At 45.3% G+C, this 18,818-nt stretch overlaps 3 protein-coding genes across 9 annotated transcripts in view; 2 read left to right on the plus strand and 1 right to left on the minus strand.

The window, feature by feature from the left end:
* Nucleotides 1-308: 308 nt before the first annotated feature.
* On the plus strand, nt 309-1,739 carry LOC124052988 (nuclear factor 7, brain-like). The gene has a single exon (XM_046377878.1). It carries the CDS (start codon nt 324-326, stop codon nt 1,722-1,724), a length of 1,401 nt encoding a protein of 466 aa, XP_046233834.1. The 5' UTR covers nt 309-323; the 3' UTR covers nt 1,725-1,739.
* Nucleotides 1,740-2,441: 702 nt separating this feature from the next.
* On the minus strand, nt 2,442-6,641 carry LOC124052989 (TATA-box-binding protein-like). Its single transcript, XM_046377879.1, has 8 exons — nt 5,915-6,641; nt 5,568-5,652; nt 5,339-5,480; nt 4,751-4,838; nt 4,180-4,271; nt 3,923-4,081; nt 3,470-3,561; nt 2,442-2,585 (listed from the first exon to the last, which is right to left on the minus strand). Exons 1-8 carry the CDS (start codon nt 5,948-5,950, stop codon nt 2,512-2,514), a joined length of 768 nt encoding a protein of 255 aa, XP_046233835.1. The 5' UTR covers nt 5,951-6,641; the 3' UTR covers nt 2,442-2,511.
* A 455-nt stretch (nt 6,642-7,096) lies between these two features.
* Nucleotides 7,097-18,818, plus strand: part of ankfn1 (ankyrin repeat and fibronectin type III domain containing 1) — a 58,134-nt gene continuing 46,412 nt past the window's right edge. For 2 of the 7 annotated variants that reach the window (XM_046376884.1, XM_046376890.1), the window contains exons 1-5: nt 7,526-7,723; nt 8,504-8,631; nt 8,914-9,156; nt 11,647-11,864; nt 13,443-13,726. In XM_046376884.1, coding sequence (XP_046232840.1) covers nt 7,721-7,723; nt 8,504-8,631; nt 8,914-9,156; nt 11,647-11,864; nt 13,443-13,726 — 876 coding nt within the window. In that variant the 5' untranslated portion in view covers nt 7,526-7,720. Of the gene's footprint in view, nt 7,454-7,522; nt 7,852-8,503; nt 8,632-8,913; nt 9,157-11,646; nt 11,865-13,442; nt 13,727-18,818 lie in introns of those variants that run through there. The other 5 variants (XM_046376887.1, XM_046376886.1, XM_046376889.1 and 2 more) reach the window with 5 other exon arrangements.

Genomic DNA, 18,818 nt, shown 5'->3' on the forward strand with positions numbered 1-18,818 from the left:
CCTTCACTCACCTGAGACAAACCAGGAAACTGTTTGTTATCTCCTTCACTAAACAGAGACACTCAGACTGAAGAACTGTCAGATTTGAATTCAGACCAAACTAATGACTTCCTCTGAGTGAGTTCAGCTACAGGAGAGAACAGTGGAAAACTTCATCACTGCTGCTTCAACCTGCTGACACTCCACACACTGAAGGTGAGTCTGAGTGCAATCAGAACTGAGTGAGAGTGATTTCAGTGAATTTTAGTGGTTTCAGGAAGGAGACAAGTCATTACTGACTGGACTTTCTGTCTGCTGTGTTTTCAGCTTCACTCTGAGACGAAATGGCTTCCAGATCAGAGGAGGATCTCTGCTGTGCGGTCTGTCATGACATCTTCAGAGATCCTGTTGTTCTGTCATGTAGCCACAGCTTCTGTAAAGACTGTCTGAAGAGCTGGTGGAGAGAGAAACCAACACGTGAGTGTCCAGTCTGTAAGAGAGAATCTTCAAAGGAAGATCCACCTGTTAGTCTGGTGCTGAAGAACCTGTGTGAGGCCTTCTTGTTGGAGAAACATCACAGAGCTTCAGAGGATTTCTGCAGTCAGCACTCTGAGAAACTCAGACTCTTCTGTCTGGACCATCAGCAGCCAGTTTGTCTCGTCTGCAGAGACTCAGAAAGACACACCAACCACACATTCAGACCCATCGATGAAGCTGCACAACAACACAAGAAGAAACTTCAGGAAACTCTGGAGCCCTTAAAGGAGAAGCTGAAGGTTCTTGAACAAGTTAAAGTGAAGTTTGATCAAACAGCAGAACACATTAAGGTCCAGGCCCGACACACACAGAGGAGGATTCAGGATCAGTTTAAGAAGCTCCACCAGTTTCTGAAAGAGGAAGAGGAGGCCAGGATGGCTGCACTGAGGGAGGAAGAGGAGCAGAAGAGTCAGATGATGAAGGAGAAGATGGAGGCTCTGAGCAGACAGATAGCAGCTCTTTCAGACACAGTCAGAGCCACAGAGGACGAGCTGAGAGCTGAAGACGTCTCATTCCTGAACTACTACAAGGCTGCAGTGGAAAGAGTCCAGCAGCGCCCCCTGCTGGATGAGCCACAGCTGCTCTCAGGAGCTCTGATAGATGAGGCCAAACACCTGGGCAACCTCACCTTCAACATCTGGAACAAGATGAAGGAGAAGGTCTCCTACACTCCTGTGATTCTGGATCCAAACAGTGCTGATCCAAAACTCATCCTGTCTGAAGATCTGAGCAGCGTGAAACGAGGAGAGGAACAGCAGCTCCCTGACAATCCAGAGAGGTTTAAACACTGGGCTGTCCTGGGCTCTGAGGGCTTTGACTCAGGGACTCACAGCTGGGAGGTCGAGGTTGGAGACAATGTAAACTGGTCAGTAGGTGTGTCTGCAGAGTCTGTCCAGAGGAAGGGAGACCATGGGTCTGGATTCTGGGGAATATGGTTCTTTATAGGTAAATTCTCAGCATACTCACCATTCTGTGAAGACACTGATGTCCACGTGAAGAAGAAGCTCAAGAGGATCAGAGTGAATCTGGACTGGAATGGAGGAAAGCTGTTGTTCTCTGATCCTGACACTAACACATGCATACACACCTTCACACACACTTTCACTGAGAGGATGTTTCCATATATTGTCATCTGGGATAAAGTCCCACTGAAGATATCAGCACAGAAGGTCTGTGTGATGGTGGAGCCGAGCAGAGAAACGGGATGATGATATTTATGTTTGCTTCTTTAAGGGTAACGGTAACAGAATTGAACCTGTTAACCTGCTCCTGCTGTCATTATTCCAGAAGTGCTATTTTTCTGTTTTCCGTTTCTATTTTCTTTGATTTGTTATTTAGTTTGACAATTTGATTTTTATTTCATTTTCATTTTTCACATCCAACTAACTTTATTTGGTATCTTAATCCAGATTATAGAGTTTCCATTTTCTGTTTGAAGAAACTGAAAAGATTAGGTCTGTTTGAGTTTTTAAATTCACTTGAATTCTGCTGTTTGTCATTTTATGTATGGCGGACATCTGATGTTTAAGGTTGATATTTCAGTTTTAATTCAGACTTCATATGACCTCTAGAGGCAAACTATAAGCATTAGAATTATCTAAAGGGCCTCCAGAGCCTCCTCAGTTATTACCAAATGCATTATTAAGCTTGCAACCACATGACAGTGTTTTATTAACCATTTATTAAATGTTTATACTGCTTGTAAATGATGGGTGGACTTGAAGTGAAGTGTTACAATATTTACTGAAGTTATAGTTATTTGTTTTTTTGTGAGTCCCTGATATTCAAATACGAATAAAATTCTGTGATATTAAAGTTATGAACCGGAAATATTCAGGTGAAATGAACCACAGAAGGGAAGATTATCAAATCAAAGTTTCCTGCTCGGTGACAAGGAAGATTTTCTTTAAGGACATCATTCAACTGATTGAAAACAGTTTATTTTTAAAGTATAAAGTAACATGAGCTTCGGTTAGAGGTTGGTGTGTCTCTTTGCTACTTCCTGAAGCAGCTCAGGAGTGGATAGATGGTGTAAAATGCTTCGTAGATCTCAGCTTCCTTTTTAGCTCCTGGAATTAAACATAATACTTTGAAATTTAGAACTTGATTTGAACTGACTGTTACACAATGAAATTAATAAATTTGTAAGTGAACAATGGTTCTGATGGGAGTTCAGCGACTTATTTAACCTAAAAAATCTCCAAGAGGAACACTAGAATTTCATAAAGGATTCCTGGACCCTGGAGTCAAAGACCATTTGAACCTCCTGACTCTAAAAGATGTCTAGAACAAATGGAAAACTAGATCCATCTATGGGCCCCTAAAACCTCCTTACTGACCACCAGAGTTATCTAAAGGACTTGAGGAAAGGTCTTGTTCACTCACAGAATGGCTTAAATGACCTCTAGGGATATACAATAAACAGAACCCACTAAAGAGCCTCTGGCACCCCCCAAGTGAATACTAGAACATCCTAATGAAACACCAGATCTAGACCACAAGTAGCTAAAGAATCTCCTTAGTTTCTATTAGTAGAATATTGTAGTAGAGCCTTTCACGTGGCACTAGAACTACCTAGGGACCTCTAGAGTCAGTGCCAGGGACACTAGTAATACCTGAAGGACCCCTACAACACCATCAGTGTCCTCTAAAACCTCCTAAAGGTACACTAGGACTACAATAAGGACCCAAAGTATTTTCTTAGTCTCTACACGGATACTTACAGGACTCTGAGAACCATTCATGATAACAATAGCTACCCACATGAAATGCAAATGAACAGCTAGGGTGCCCGCAGTGCTTTACATGTGATTACTGATATAAATCAGTTGTTGCTCTCAGTGTGTCTGGGCCTAGTCGAGCTAATCCACCTCGCTCTGTGGTATTTCGCTCTGTGGTATTTCATCACGTGATCATAAACTGGTGTCTCTGCACACAAACACAGCTTGGTTACCAGTAAAAGTTATCTTCCCGGATGAAAAGATGGTCACATTGATGCCAGGCGTCACTTTGTAGTGAAGACCAGGAAAAAGCTCTGGTTCAAAACTGTGGAGAGTGGAAACACACACAAGTCCTGACTTAGCATCTGTGCTTAAATGGAAGTGTCACTAATAATTAGAGTAACCCTTAATTCACAACAGACACAAGGCATCAGCAGCACCTAAACACGACTGAGGCGTGAATCCCGTCAGCAGCAGGGCTATAGCAGAGTGCTAACAAGAGGGCTGTTGGACGTGTGAAATCAGTTTTTAAGTAGGTTCCATGAGGACTTTTGTTTTGCTGTAGCACTATGTGGCCACAATGCACATAGGCTAGGCTAACGGTTCTCCCCTACATACAGTGTCAACAGGGTTGAGCATGTTCAGATAGACGACTGTGGCTTGTATAGACCCAGCCAGTGTCTGACCTGCAGTGCTGATGGTCGGCCAATTCGTTCAAATTGAGTGGAAAGGTGTTGCAAGTGGCCACCAAGTTGTGGATCTTAAAGTTCAAGCAGTGGGCGGGGAAGCCGAGCCTCTTCACTATGTGGGTGTACTTTCTGGCTGCCTGCCACGACTGCTCCACACTGCACAGGGGAGAGAGAAGGGTTCATACACTGTCCTGAACGCCATCTTGCAGAAACACAGTTGTTGGAAACAAGTCCAGATTGACAGGCAGACAAACCTTTTGGCCCCTAAACAGACAAGTGTCCCAGATTTGTAGATAAGTGCTGTAGTTCGTGGCTCACGGATTCTCATGGTGAGCCCATTGAAAATCTGAAACACAACAGCAAGCTGAGGCTGAAGAGCAACAGCTGCTTTACGGGGTGTTAGATGGCACTTTGCCTCAACATGGACTGCATAGCATAGGTTTGAATGGGCAACTTGTAAAATATGGTCAAAATTCACAGGGTCCAAGGATACAGGGAGGGGCACAAACTAACTGTCACTATACGCATTATATATTTGCTGTAGCTATAGCTATCATTAGTTCAGTTTGCCATGAAGCTAGTTGTCTGTAAAAATGCATGAAGAATTCCTTTACCATTTCAGTTTACTGTGCTTTAGTGTAGATTAGTGAATAAACAACAGATTGAAGTAGCAGAATGTACCATACAGGACACCTGGGGTCTTGAGGGTTTGAACAAACCTTGTGTTGAAAGGCTGATGCTTTTGTGAGCGTGGTAAATATCCCGGAAATTACCTATCAAGCAGAGTTCATGTCCTTTTTGGGTCATGTTTTCTAGTTTCTGTACCTTTCTGTTGTACTCTACGTTCCACGCTTTGTGAGCAATTAAGTCCAGGTCCAGATCGCAGCCCAGCTTCACTGTAGAGATCACATTCCTGCACACAAACACACAAACATTGGATGTGGACAACAAACCATAAATACAGCATGACACTTAGAACTACAGATTTAATGTGAGCAAATGTTAAAGCTTTAGTGTAGTCTCAGCAGTTTAACAGGTAAGCTGCTGAAGGAGGTCATGTGAGGAGATGATTTTTTTCAACTACAGTTTCTATGGTCCTTCAATTCAATTCAACTTTTGAGATAACATGGTCAAAAAATCCTTTAAGTTCTCACAATTTTTTTTAAAATTTTAATTTAATTTAAGTTACTTTATTAATCCCAAGCTGGGAAATTACTTCTCTGCATTTAACCCATCACTGATTGAAACACACACACATGCAACATGCAACATGCAGTGAAACACACACAGGAGCTTATATTGGGGGTTAAGTGCCTTGCTCAAGGGCACATCAGCCAGCTAATGGGGGCTGATGAAGGCTGTATGATAAGACTGAAAGCTCCAGAAAGTCTACTAAATGAACCCTACTGTATCTGTATCTGCAGGGTGATTTCTGGCTTCATGAGGGTCCTGGCAGGAAAGGGGGACACATCCAGCTCCTGCCTGGACAAGTGACCTGGGAGCTTGGCTGCTGCTGTGGAACTCTGGGAGTTGTAGTCCAGACTGGTGTTGCATCCTGGCAACAAAATGACAGTTATTGTCATTCTGTGATATTTGTTTGGTTTTTGGATCAGCACCTGTGTTGTTATTTTAGCTGAAGCACCTGTGTCGTCCTTGCACTGTGTCGGGACCTCATCGTACAGTAAGCTGAACAACAGTTTGTCATCCTGCTCTTCTTTCACATCCTCCTGCAACGAGAAACATCTGAGTTACACCATCTACAGTTCAGAATTGACAGGATCAGTCTGGTAGAATTTCCATTTAATTAACAAATCTCACCCTAATCTAAGCCAACATCCAACTGATCCTATTAGTAAGTGTTGTCTGTGCATGTTTGGTCTGTTGATGATGGACACTACCAGAGATGCTGTTTCTGTACAGACATGTCATTTGGGTGAAGTGACCCTTTAACATCTTCTTGTTCACACAGAAGCTGCAGTCTACACTCACGTTTCTGTACCACTTCCACACACAGGACTCCTCCATGACTGCAGAACCTTCCAGGTTTTGGTCTACCGTTAAACTGAACTTCTTGTTAAGTTATTGCAGTACGTTTACTTCAATGCTTACATTCAAACTGTTGCTAGGTGACAAAGAGGAAAGCTTTTTGGAGCAAGGGAAAAAGAGCAGAGAGTGACAGTACAGTGTTCCTATGATGTTACGAGTCATTTGTAAAACCTGCTCAGATTTGTCTCTTTTTTTTTTTTACTGTAAATGCTGTTTGTACTATGCTGTCTTTATTTTTCTTTCAGTTTTTTGATGATGCTCTGCATTATTTCGTCTCCTCTGACTGATACCTGACACATGTCAGGGAACTTATGGTGCCTCGTGACACCATAAGATCTTACAGAGTGTTATTATTCCTGCTCAGAGCTGTCTGTTTGTCCCAGCAGTACATAATTACACCATCAGCTTCTTAACAACATAAACAACCTCCTTCCTGTCTGCACTTATCTCTCTGCTTCCAACACGAACATCAGGGACTTTGTTTTCCTCGTCCAGCACAGACACAACCCCACAGGAGGTGGACAGATGGACGGATGGACAGCAGGTCCATCTCATCTGGACATTAGTTCACTTAAGATGCTGTCATTAGCTGCATCCTACATCTTAAAGGCACCCTTCCTTCTTCTGTCTGTCCTCTCATTCACTGCCAACATTTCCTTCTCTTTTTCATTTCTCCATTTATTCTGTGTTCTCCATTTATTCCCCCCCCCCCCCCCCCCATTAACTTTCCATCTGTCCTTCCTTCTTTTCTTCATTTCACTTTCCTTTTCCTTCATCCTTCCCCCTTTTCTGTGTTTCAGTCCTTTCCATTTTGTCCTTCCTTACTTCTGTCGCACATTCCTTCCTTTTATCTTTTCCTCTTTCTTCCAACGTCCTTCCTTCCCTCTTTCACTGACTTCCCATTATCGTTCCTTCCCCCGGTTCTCCCTTTTCTCCGTCCTAATAACCTCCCCGATTCATTAATTTGCAATGTATTTTTCTTTCCTTCACTCCTCTCCGTTTTCAATTTTTCCCACTTTCTACTTTTGGTATCCTATTTAAATCCCTTGTTTGTTCCTGACTGACATGATAGCTTGTTTTCACCTAACAGTCCTGATTTTTTTTAATTTATTTATTTTTGTAGGCTTTTTACTTCAGAAAGCCTGTACCTTCCACGGAGGATTTGACGTTTTGTTTTGGAGCTTCTCGTTCACTTTTCGCCGTTAATTGGCTGCTGCGGAGTGTGAGTCAGAACGGTATTGAGGCTCGGCCCTCCCAGATGTGGGACTGGGCGTCTGTGCGGTGATTTAACCACAGTGAAATCTGAGCCCGCTCCGGCCTCGCCGACTGTATTTTGGGATGTTTTACATGGGGCAGGACAAAGACACGTTACCAGGCGGGAGCCCAGTGTGAGCAGATGTTTCTGCTCTGGGAAAAGAAGAAGGAGAAGAGGAAGAAGAAGAAGCGACATCATTTCTGCAGAAGAAGGGAGACTGAAAGACGGTAAACGTGTCCTCAGCTGCAGCAGCTTCTCGCTTGTGTTGTGTTTTAACTGTGCAGAGCTGAGGAGACGAATTAACAGACTAGTTACTGTGGGATGTCAGTGAGTTGTGGACAGGACGGACAGCTGGTTTCTGATTGAAAAACGAAACCGACCTTTTAAAGGACAAAAGGGGTTTCTGTGGATAACGAAGCCCTTTTGTTGTCCTGTAGCGTTGGACATTTGCTGACATGAGTTTGACTGGGAGCTGAACTTGTTGCGTGTTTTTAATGGTGTGTCGCGTTAATCGCTCTCGCCGGGTGTCGCCAGTGTTAATGACTGAGTAGCCAAAACAGTAGCCACGTGTGGTCGCACATTAGCCCCATCTGTCCGGTGACTGCAGAAACAGTCAGGGGAAAAGGTTGATTTACTAACGTAGTTAAACTGTTCGCTAATTCTTGTCTGCAGATTACACAGAAGTTGAATTGAAATGTCAGTAGTTATCATACCCGCACACGTCACATAGTGCCGGATTAATACTTAGTTCTAACTAATTTCACTAAACCAAGAAGTCATTGTTATTAGCTAACGCTAGTTAACTACCTGCTGTCAAATTATTTTTACAAGCTAGTAACTAACGAGCAAGTTAATATTGTGAGTTAGCATGGCTAACCATAACTGAGATTACTAGCTACTAGCTAGTTGACCAACTAATCAACAAGCTAATGTTACATCTCGCTACTAGCTAGTTGCCTGAAAGTTGACCAACAAGCTAATGCTGTCTGCTAGCTATTAACTAACAGGTTTAAGTTACCTGAAAGTTGACCAACTAAATTAACGTATAAACTAAAGTTACCTGAAAGTTGACCAACTAAGTTAACCAACAAGCTAATGTTACCTGTTAGCTACTAAGCTAACAAGCTAAAGTAACCTGGGAGTAAACAGTTAAGTTAACCAACAAGCTAATGTTACGAAGCTAACTATGAACTAAACAGCAAGTCTAAAAGGTACCAGCTGAGTCAGAAATAAATGACTGTTCGCTGATCTATTTGTCCTGTCCCGATCCCTGACAGATATGGCTGAAGATGTCCGTGGACTCTGAAAATTCTTGTGTTTTGCTGTCATCTCGAGACTCCAGGACCTCCTGCATCTTCCAGACCGCAGATGAGAAAGATGACATCCCAGGAGTTGGCGAGGAGAGGTAACGCAGATCTGCAGTGAATTACAGAGCTTGTGTATGGATGTAGCCTGCTTCATATTTCTGTCCATGCTGTGTGTGTTCTTCTCACATGGGAAAGTCACATCTGAAGACATCACAGGAAGCCAAAACTTGGATGTGTTCAGTAACTAGAGGACCTGATGTGAGACAGCACATTTGGCTACTGTAGTTTTTGGTTGTGCAGACCTCGGTTAGCCAGGTGTGTCAAAAATGTATTTGTTGGCTTGCTCTATTCAGACTCAGCCGCTCTCATCCCTCCTGTAGTGTCCTGGAGATGCTGAGCTACTCCAAGTTCTCTGACCTGGAAACATGGCTATGCATGCCGTCCTCGTTGCTGCTGTCCAGAGCTCTGGAATCCACCCGCAACTCCTCCTCCTCCTGTGCCTCCTCTTCCTCACATGCATCCAACCACTCGTCCCCGCCGATCTCCTCCTCGTCCTCCTCCCCGAAGTCCATCTCCCGCCGCTCCACCTGCAGCGAGCCAGGAGAGACCGACACACCACTGAGGTAATGTTGACTCTCTTGTTATCAAGTTTGAAGGTGTAGTTGGTCTCTGGATGAATCAAGCAGCCCACGCTGTCAGACACTTGAAGACTTTCGTGGTGTTACACATGAGAACAGCTATAAGACTGGGCTCGTGCTGACTGATGATCTTATCGCCTGTCAACTGACACTGAGGCAGAAGGAGCTCATGAAGTGTTTTAAAATCCTAATCAGTGTGCTGTGGTGATCCTCTGGTAACACCCTACATCTATGCTGTGCATTTAGAGATGGAATATACCTAAATAGTCTGTAGAGTGATCTAAAGCAGGTTGTGCTGTGCTGCCTGACTGCACAACAAAAAGACTGAAAGAAAGAAAATCACTTGGTGTTGTTTGAGATGTGGTTTTTGCCAGCTTGTTTGAGTGTCTTACAGAACACGCTCTGCACATTGGGCTTGCCGTAGAAGAAAATGTTTTTAAAATGAGACTAAAGCTCAGCTGCACCAGTTAAAAGCTAAGAAGAAGTGCTCCGTTTGAAACAGCAACTTCTGCTCCTCCTCCTCCTCCTCCTCCAGCCAGCAGAAACATTGTTCCTCAGTTGTTGTAGCTCATAAAGTATTTGTCTGGCACCATGGTGATGGCAATTGTGTAGGAAAAGATAAGCCAAGAGCCTACAGGGACCCAGAGGGGTAACATTGGTGTTTATGTATGTGGGGGAAATATGCTGCTAATGTAAGGATGTGTACTCATTATGTGCTGTAGAGCTGGAGGGCTTTTAAGATGGATGCATAGAGAACTTAGAGGAAGAGTAGAGTTTGCTGCAGGTTCTTTTCTGTCCTGAAAATGTCAACCCGTCCACAAAAACCTTCTCAAGCCGCACACACACTCTGGTGTTGTTGAAAGGAACAGGAAAGTTTTAAGGCAGCTTGTAGAAGATGTGAAAGTCCTCAGGAAGGCTGTCCCACCAACCAGGAGTGGAGTTCTGTTCTGGATTCAGTACAAAATCAGAAGGTTGTGCAGTCTCCACAGTGTCCAGTTACAATTAAAACACTTAGTGGTCACTCTGAGATTCAAGAAAACATGTCAGGTCCGTCCCATGAAAGTGAGTCAGTCTCCTGTTGTTGGACTGTTTGGCTCTCTGATCTTTGCTGATTGCTAAGAATCAGATCCTGTATAACTATAATGTTATAAGCCACAGGAGAATGATTGGTAGCTGCATTTAACTTAATTCTCACACAGCTAATATAACAGATATGCTGCTGTGACTTAACTCACCTGTAGGTGGTGCAGCTTGAAGTGGAGTTGTATGTAGAAGATTGGAGATGCTTCTCTAATCTTTCCAGATCAGCTCCTAGACGTTAGACAAGACTCCCTCGTGGCAATCGGAGAACACACGCTTTGGAGCAAGCCAATGAGTGTGTTAATGTATATTGCGCCTTCGGAACTTCATGATCCTTGAAATTCAGCCGTTTGAGGATCCGTCCTTAACTTACGGACGTGTCTGTTACGTCTGTAACACTGTGTCCATGTTTGACAAATCGTATGGATGTTGGATGTCCGACTGCGAGTAAATGCAACATTAGTCACCTCCTCCCTGGTCCAACTGAAGGTTTCCCTTTCATCTGACACAAAGCTGATCAGCCTCTGCAGGATAAAGTGAAGCACTGCTGATTCTCACACACGTGCGTACACACACACACACACACTCACACACTCTCACTCATGCACACACAGTGAGGTAAGCTAACACCCCTACTGAGCACTGAACGCTTGAGAGGACCTTTTCCTTCAGCTGTGGACCTTTACTTCACGTGTGATTTCTCATTCAGATCCTGGAAAAGTTTCTCTGTTCATGTGCCACTTTTACAAAAACACAACTTGTGAACGAGGCTGCAGGGAACACGTCGGGAATGATGCATGTGTCATAGAAGGCTGATGTGAAACAGTGAAGTGTGTTGATCGCAGGTGTTGAGTTGGGCTCAGCTGTTGGACATGGCCAGAGCCTCATGGTGGAGTCGCAGCTACGTCGTCTCAAAGGACAGGTAACACAGCAGCTGGACACACATGTCCAAGCCCCAGTAGAGTGGCAGCTGTTTTCTGTTGTGCTGTCAGACTCCCAGTGTCAGGTTTACTATTATCTCAGAAGATAAAAACTGAAAGAAGAGCTGCAGAGGTTTTTTTAAGATACTGAAACCCCTCCCCCAAGCACAAAATGTTTATTTGTTCTCTAGCTTTTGATCATATCACAATGTGTTGATCAGCACATGGAGTCTTCCCTGTTGTTGTCACTTTAATGACTCAGCATGGAGGAGAACAGGGCGAACCATCTGATATAATGTTCAAGTCAGCTCAGATGTTGTGGATGCAGTTAATGTGGGTCATAGAAATATTTTTACCTTCAAAATATTCCTGAATATTTTGCCACAATGACTTCGCCTGTCTGAGGTGCATCAGTCCTCGGAGTCAACATGGTGGCTGTGATGTCACCGACTTTCCTATTCGTCTGTCCCTGTAGGTCATCAGAGAGGGAGTCCACCTTCCTCTCCTCTGCACCGGGGAAGGAGACGCCATTTCTGGCTGCATCGCTCCTCCCTGTCCTGTCCTCCACCCCTGTTGCTGCAGTGCTGAGTACTGGGACGTCAGCGGCAGACTCCACCCCCCAGACCGGGGTCAGCATCAGGAAGCGGAGGCGGCTCGCTGCCAGTCCTGGAGGGCTGCACTGGAACTCTGCAGGTAAGATCAGACTGACAGCTAATCACAAGTGAGTGTCCAGCGCAGTGAAACACCCCACATCCACCTGATTTGTGTCACTTTGAATCAACACTTTAACCATGAAAACTGAACTTTCGAATGTTCATGCAGCTGGAATTTAGAGCTGTTGGATTGTACTGCAGTAGGCTTAGCTGGTTGGAGGCTGAGTGTGCGATTGGTTCTACCCACTCAGAAGTCATAGAAACAAACAGGAAATGGGCCGACTGGATTCGAGATCAGTGTGAAGTTGTGGACATGCCATCATGTCAAGAATGTTAATAACACAAACACAGCCACACACACTGTGACTGCTGCTTGTGTTTACTGTCCAGGGGCTTCACTTCCTGTGTGTTAGAGGCCGTCCTTTAGCTCCACCCTTCTGGAGAATGATAATGAGCTTCCTGTTGAACAGATTACAGCCAGCCTTCAGTCTCCACCTTTGTTGTTGACTATTAAATAGTCATCTTCAACTTGAATGGGTTGTGACCCTTGCAAACAAAGCAGCGTCCCCTTGTGACGACTCATCACAGGCTACGTGAACGGTCATTGTTTTAAAGGAACAGTTCAGCTTTTCATTGAAAGTTTGTTTGGAGAGAGTTGGATGCTGTTTGACTTGTTTCCGCCAGAGGGAGCCGTGAGTCCAGCCGAGCTCTCATAGTAATCAGGTTTCTGTACCTGATGCTGTTGTGGGACTTGTGTCCTGGTCTGAGGACGTTAAAAGATTAAAGTGACATATTTTGTCATTGGAGGGAACTCACTCCAACGAAATTTGTTCTCTGCATTTAACCCACCCAAGTGACGTGCACACACACACAGCAAACCCGGGGCAGTGGGCGACCGCGTGCAGCGCCCGGGGAGCAGTGGGGGTTAGGTACCTTGCTCAAGGGTACCTCAGCCATGGACACCGGGACGGGGAATCGAACCAGCGATCCACCGGTTACGGGTCCGACACCCTAACCGCTGATCCACGACTGCCCACGACGTTTCCTGTTCTGCTACATGTGCAGATTAATTAATTTGACAACAACAGCAGCTCAACAGCTGATCGGTTACAATAAAAATCTATAATCTGATGGATGGGTCATTTTTTTGGCCTTTTGACAGTGTGTGTGTGTGTGTGTGTGTGTGTGTGTCGGTGTCAGGTTGAATGTAACTTTTAAAACTGTCCTGTGTCTCATCGGCAATGTGGTGAGTAAAATTTGCTGAAAAAAGCCGACCCTGACTGAGTGGCTGCTCCTGTGGAGGAGGTGAGGTCCAGGAGGGACAGAGCAGCTTTCAGTCCGACATGAGGAGGCCCTGCAGGGAGCCTCGTCTGTTATCTCCTCCTCATGTAGTTTTAATGCAACAGCTGGTCTGCAGCCTGACACCCGATCACACACACAGTCTGAATGAGTGGAAATGTGAGCCCAGCAGAACAACATGGAGGTTCTGTGATGAAACTGTAGAGCGATGCTGTGATGTCTGCCCGTCCTGCTGCTGATCACAGGATCCATTTCTGTGTGTGTGTTAGTGTGTGTGGTGTACAGTAACAGCAGAGTGTCTCTGGTTTCTCTCGTCCAGGTTCGGTGCAACGCGACTTCTGGTCACCTGATCTGCCGTCAGTGTCGGGTGGGAACACGGCGGCAGCAGCAGGAGGTGGACGAGGTGGAGCGGGTGTAGGTGGGGGTGCGAGGAGCCTCCCCCTGTCTGGGGGAGGCGAGGAGGCCTGGTCCAATGAGCATGTGGCTTTGAGGAAGACGATTTCGGTTGACGAACGACTCCTGCAACCAACGAGCGGCGAGCAGCCTCACCTGAGGCTGTTGAGTCGACTGGAGAGAGGCAGGAAGAAGCTTCGCAACATCCACGTGAGTTTCCTTTCTGTGGCTCTGCTTTGCCACAGCGTGCGGAAAGTTAAAGATTGTACTTTTGCAGGAGACTTTCAGAATCGGCTGCTGAGCTGTAAGGCGTCTCAGTGTTCATCAAAGTTGAACTCAACAATTCAAAAACGTGTCGTTTGTGCCCGTAGCCTCATATGTGGTTAAACTTTTATGTCTGTTTTATGTGCTTGATTACATGATTAAACGTTTCCCCATTCACTTCATACGGAAGCTGTGTTGAATCCTATTCGTGGAACTGCATTGGTTGTTTCTTCTGCCAGTCAGTCAGTCAGAGCCCTGAAGCCCCACCCTGCTGTGATATGACTGTGTTTATATCCAACAGTCCCCAGCCCAGGCAGACAAGCAGGCCGACAGGCCTTTATTGAAGGTCTGACAGTAAGTTTGGAGGGCGAGCGTGGTGCTGTTTGTGGGTTAGTGACTGTTTAATGCTTTTAATTAACCTTGTTTGGAGCTTTTATGTTTGTGTTTTTTGTTGTGAGCTGAAGCTGACGATTGGCTAAACTCTGAGTGTGGTCGACCTATTGGTGTCGCTTCATTTCTGTCCATCTGCCTTTTCTGTTGGTCTTGTGCTTTGTTGGGCAGCTCTGAGTACTTAAACTGGACCCAGTGAAGCTGTCCAGGTCCTCTCCCAGTTGCAGTGAGTCACAGCCGGCTCTCCAGCCTGCTGCACTGCTGATGGATGAATCAGTCAGCTCAAATTAACTGAAGCTGTTGTGTGTCCTCCTCACAGAAATGAATCATCTCATTATGTCAAGATCACAACCTCAGGATGAAGAAAAAACAAATGTTTAGTTTGATTTGGAACTGCGTCCACAGAGTATCCATTAGCTTCAGTCTGTTTCAACAGGTTATCTGTTACTGTTGGCTAACTTTTTTATCTTGTCTTCTCTCTGAGGACCGGAGCTCCAGCTTAATTGATTCAGTCAATGTAAAGAAAATTAGATGCCAACCATTCTGATGGTTGATACTGTTTACTGAGCTGGAGGCTCCGTCCATGCTTTGAACAGACACTCACAGGCTTGCAAAACAAAGCATTTCCACACTGCAAGACCAATGAAAGCCGATCTTAAAGTAGTGCGATTACCAAACGGATAAAAGCAGCCTGGAGAAGCTGGAAGCAGGTTCTATTAATCTGGTATTTACGAAACTGTTGTTATGTTACAAGATTAACCCAGATTTTCAATTTTCAACTCAGAGGGCGATGAAGGTCTTTTCCACTAATCATCATTTGTTCAGATATTTGAGGTGTGCAGCACCTGAGCAGATGGACTTCCTGTGTTGTCCTCTCAGCCCGGTGACATTCTGCTCCATTGTCTCAGTAAATAATAGATTTCCAGGCAACACTGGCAGCCAAGTGACAACGCAGAGACAGAACCATGCTGGCGTTCTGCATGTCCTCGTCCTGTCGCCCAGTCCGCTGATGGAAAATCCTCCCAGCGGCTCCTCAGTGTTTACCTGGCTGTTGTAAAACAGAGGAGACCTCGCGTCTGTGCGCAGCCTGAATGAAGCGCACTCTGTGTTGCTGCTGGATCATCCTTTCACTCAATCATTCTGAATGTCTAAACACTTCAGAGTCCGATCAGTCTGTCTGTTGTTGGTCCTCGCTCACTGCCTCACGTGTAGCCGAGTCGACCTGCTGATGCGACTGTTTGACCTCATTTCCCACATTCTGCATTTTGTCTCCAGAAGGAGGGTGAGTTCACCCCATTTTATTTCAATCAAGAGAGACTAATAAAGAAAAGTGAATGGTATAATTCAAGTAAAATGAATTTATTGAGAAGAAGCACATGGACCCTGGCAGGAAGTAGATCACCATGGGAAACCCTCCGACAAATGAGCTGCTTCCATACGAAGGAGACTTCGCTCCAGAGCTCAGACACTGGTGGTCGTGATGAGGAGTGACGCTAACTTCATGGATGGGAAACTTGTAAGAGGACGGTTTGAACAAATGTGGCCATACGGTGGTGAAGGGGTGGAGGTGGGATGCAGATCTTCACGGGACTGAACAGACACCTGACTGATGGCGGAGAGGGTGAACACTTTCAAAGTTTCAAAGAGAGCTCGCTTCCCATTGGCTAATGGAGGAATGCTACAGGCTGTGATTGGAAGAAGAGAATAATGGCATAATGGAACTTAAGGATCACGGGAACTTCCTTGTGACTTGAGATTTTCATTAAATTTCATTTGTGTGAAATGGTTAAGATCTTCAGCAGCAATTGACATTAAATAGAAATTCCCTGCGAGTTGTGTCTAATCTAACCAACAGTCTAAGGTCAGCTCTCACATTTCAATATATGGAGTGGAAGAGCCTCAGCAGAGATCAGAGCTCCACCGGTAGAGTGTGGGTCATGTGGGTGGAGACCAGCCTGTGTGAGTCTGTACTGTGTAGCTTCCATGTAAATGTCAGTGTGAAAGAGAAAATGCTAACAATAATGTGACGTTCACACACAGAAGAAACAAGGTGTTGATCACCTGCAGACCCTGCCGACAGGTCTGCGAGTACCTGCAGCCACCACAGGAGCTACAGTACAGAATGAGCAGGTCATCTCAGTGTGTGAGATGACACACACACTTTCACCTGAGATAATCATGATGAAAGGACAGGTAGCATCCAGGACCACATTAGAAACAAGCTCAGTACGATCCCTGATGAGTGAGTGTAACATCCTGTCAGATGTTTCACTCAGCTGAAATCATCTGACGGCTGTGAATCATACAAGTCTTTCACGTGACACGTTCAGGTTCAGCGATGCTCCTCACCGGTCAAAGCAGCTGTGATTCTCCTCAGCAGCAGCAGGGGGCGAGCTCGTCTTCTCCTCGTGTCCCACCGTCCTGCTGTATTGTGACTCTGCCAGTAAATAAATATTTCTTTTGTCTGAAAGCTTTTAAATCTGCAGTGGAAAGTCTGAGAAGAGCTGTGACAATTCAATCAGGCTGACTGAGAGCCAGCAGCTGTCTCATCTCACCTTTTCCATCAGGAGAGAAAACACACACACACACACACACACACACTCAGAAACACTCAAACACACGCACACACTGTTTTATTGCTTGAGGAGCTCTAGGCAGTAACTCAACCTGCTGGCTGATGCAGATGGATGCTGCAAGACACCTGATTAATCATGAAAAGAAAGTTGAAGATGATGACTTGTGTGTGTGTGTGTGTGTGTGTGTGTGTGTGTGTGTGTGTGGGGTGGGGGGTTACACATGAGCTGACAGAGGCAATCTTCTCGGGGCTGAGAAGTCTTTCTTTATCTCTCTAATAGAGATTGTGGTCCTTCTTCCCGAGTCAACAGTTCAATTTCCAAAGAGATAAAATATCCAGGAGTTATGATTCTGTTTTTCTTCTCATGTTTCGTGTTTCTCTGTGTGAACTGTACCAGGGCTTTCCATATTTGACTGCTTAGATTTAAGTCTCAAAACCTAACATCTAAAGAAGCAGAGATGCCAGTGTTTCCGGCTTCAGGTAAAATCAGCCGTGTATTACGTGAATCCGTAACACCAGCCTGAAACCAGTTCTGCTGTAAGGAGTGACATGCGGCCTGAAGAAGATTGATGGCTTCTGCAGAGGATGCTTCAGGAAACTCACTCATGCCACATCTTCTGTTGTGAGAGGATGTCTGACAGCTCTGCAAGAGCAGCAGTCTGGGGCTGCAGATCAAACCCCACGGTCAACACTGGGACGCACAACTATCAAGGACAAGGAAACAAGCTCAGCTCAGAACAACTTGGCGGCGACTGCAACAAGATGACAGCAGATCATTCACATTTTCTTTAGTTTAATGAATCGAAGCAGCAGAAAGTCAGAAACACGACCTCTGCATGAAATGATGGAGGAATCTGTAACGGCCGTCCACCTCCGCATATCGATCTGCTTGTCCCTCATCTCTTTGTGCAGAATGGTCTTGTTGTTTGATCTGACTCTTTGGTCAGGAAATGCTGGACTGCAGCTCAGAGTAGTCTTTAGTGACGTTTAGATTTCTTAGTTGTGAGTGAAAGTCACTCCGTGGAGACGAAGCTTGTGACTTTTATGTTTTTTTCCGAGTGTTTAAGATGAACTTAGTGAACCGGCGTCTGTTTTTCGTAAGCCTTCTTGAACTTACAAATCCAAACCTAAATCAGTAAGGGCTTCAGAAGGATCATTGTGACTTGAGGAGAATGATTGATCAGAGGGTGGACAGATGGATGGTGACAGAGGAGGTGATGTGAAAAGACCATATGGACTAGAACTACGTGTTCCATACATGGAGTCCAGTACAGGAGGGCCTGTGTACGTGTCCTGTTTACTCGTACGTTTTTCTCAGGCTCGTCTTTGTACACAAACGCTCACACAGGGGTGAATTAAGCAGCCGTAGTCCCGCGGGGATAATCACATCAGGGCACAAGTCAAGCAAGTCTTTCTGAACATCCATTAAGCTGCTTCGTTGCACCAAATCCTCCATGAATCACCCCACCGTGAAATATTAGCTCCATAAATTCAGCCTGCCATCTTATTAAGCCTAATCCCTTAAAAAAACATGGCGCGGTGCCCCCACCGCCGCTGCCGCCGCCGCCCTCCACCTCAGGAGTGTGTGTCCGCATGATATGAGAGGACTGCATAAACAAATGTGGAGGGCTGCAGCCGCACCTTTCCAGACTGAAGCTTCACTGCAGCACACAAACACAGGCAGCAAAATGAGCTCAGAGTATTCAGAGTACTGCTGGTGACGGAGAGCAGCGTTCAGGGCTCACCGTCTGCTGAAACCAGCAGTTCAGTCTGATGCTGTAACTTCCACTCGGACTCAGAGTGAGGAAGGAAGTCGAGGCTAACGTGACTAAAACTTAAATGACATTACGTGACTGAGGTTAGCTAACATAAAACAATTGGACTGGACAACTGGACACTGAGTCTCATTTCAAACCCATTTCACCTTCTTCTCCATCTGCCTCCCTGTGAGATCACATGAGATGTCACATGATCATCTTGATAAAGTCCTGTCATGATTACTGTTGTAGTGTTTGAGATGAGAGAGAGGAACATCTGAGAAGGTAAAGAGATTTGGATTTCCCAGCTGAATAC

Source organism: Scatophagus argus, chromosome 21, assembly GCF_020382885.2.
Source record: "Scatophagus argus isolate fScaArg1 chromosome 21, fScaArg1.pri, whole genome shotgun sequence".
Taxonomy (NCBI): Eukaryota; Metazoa; Chordata; class Actinopteri; family Scatophagidae; genus Scatophagus; species Scatophagus argus.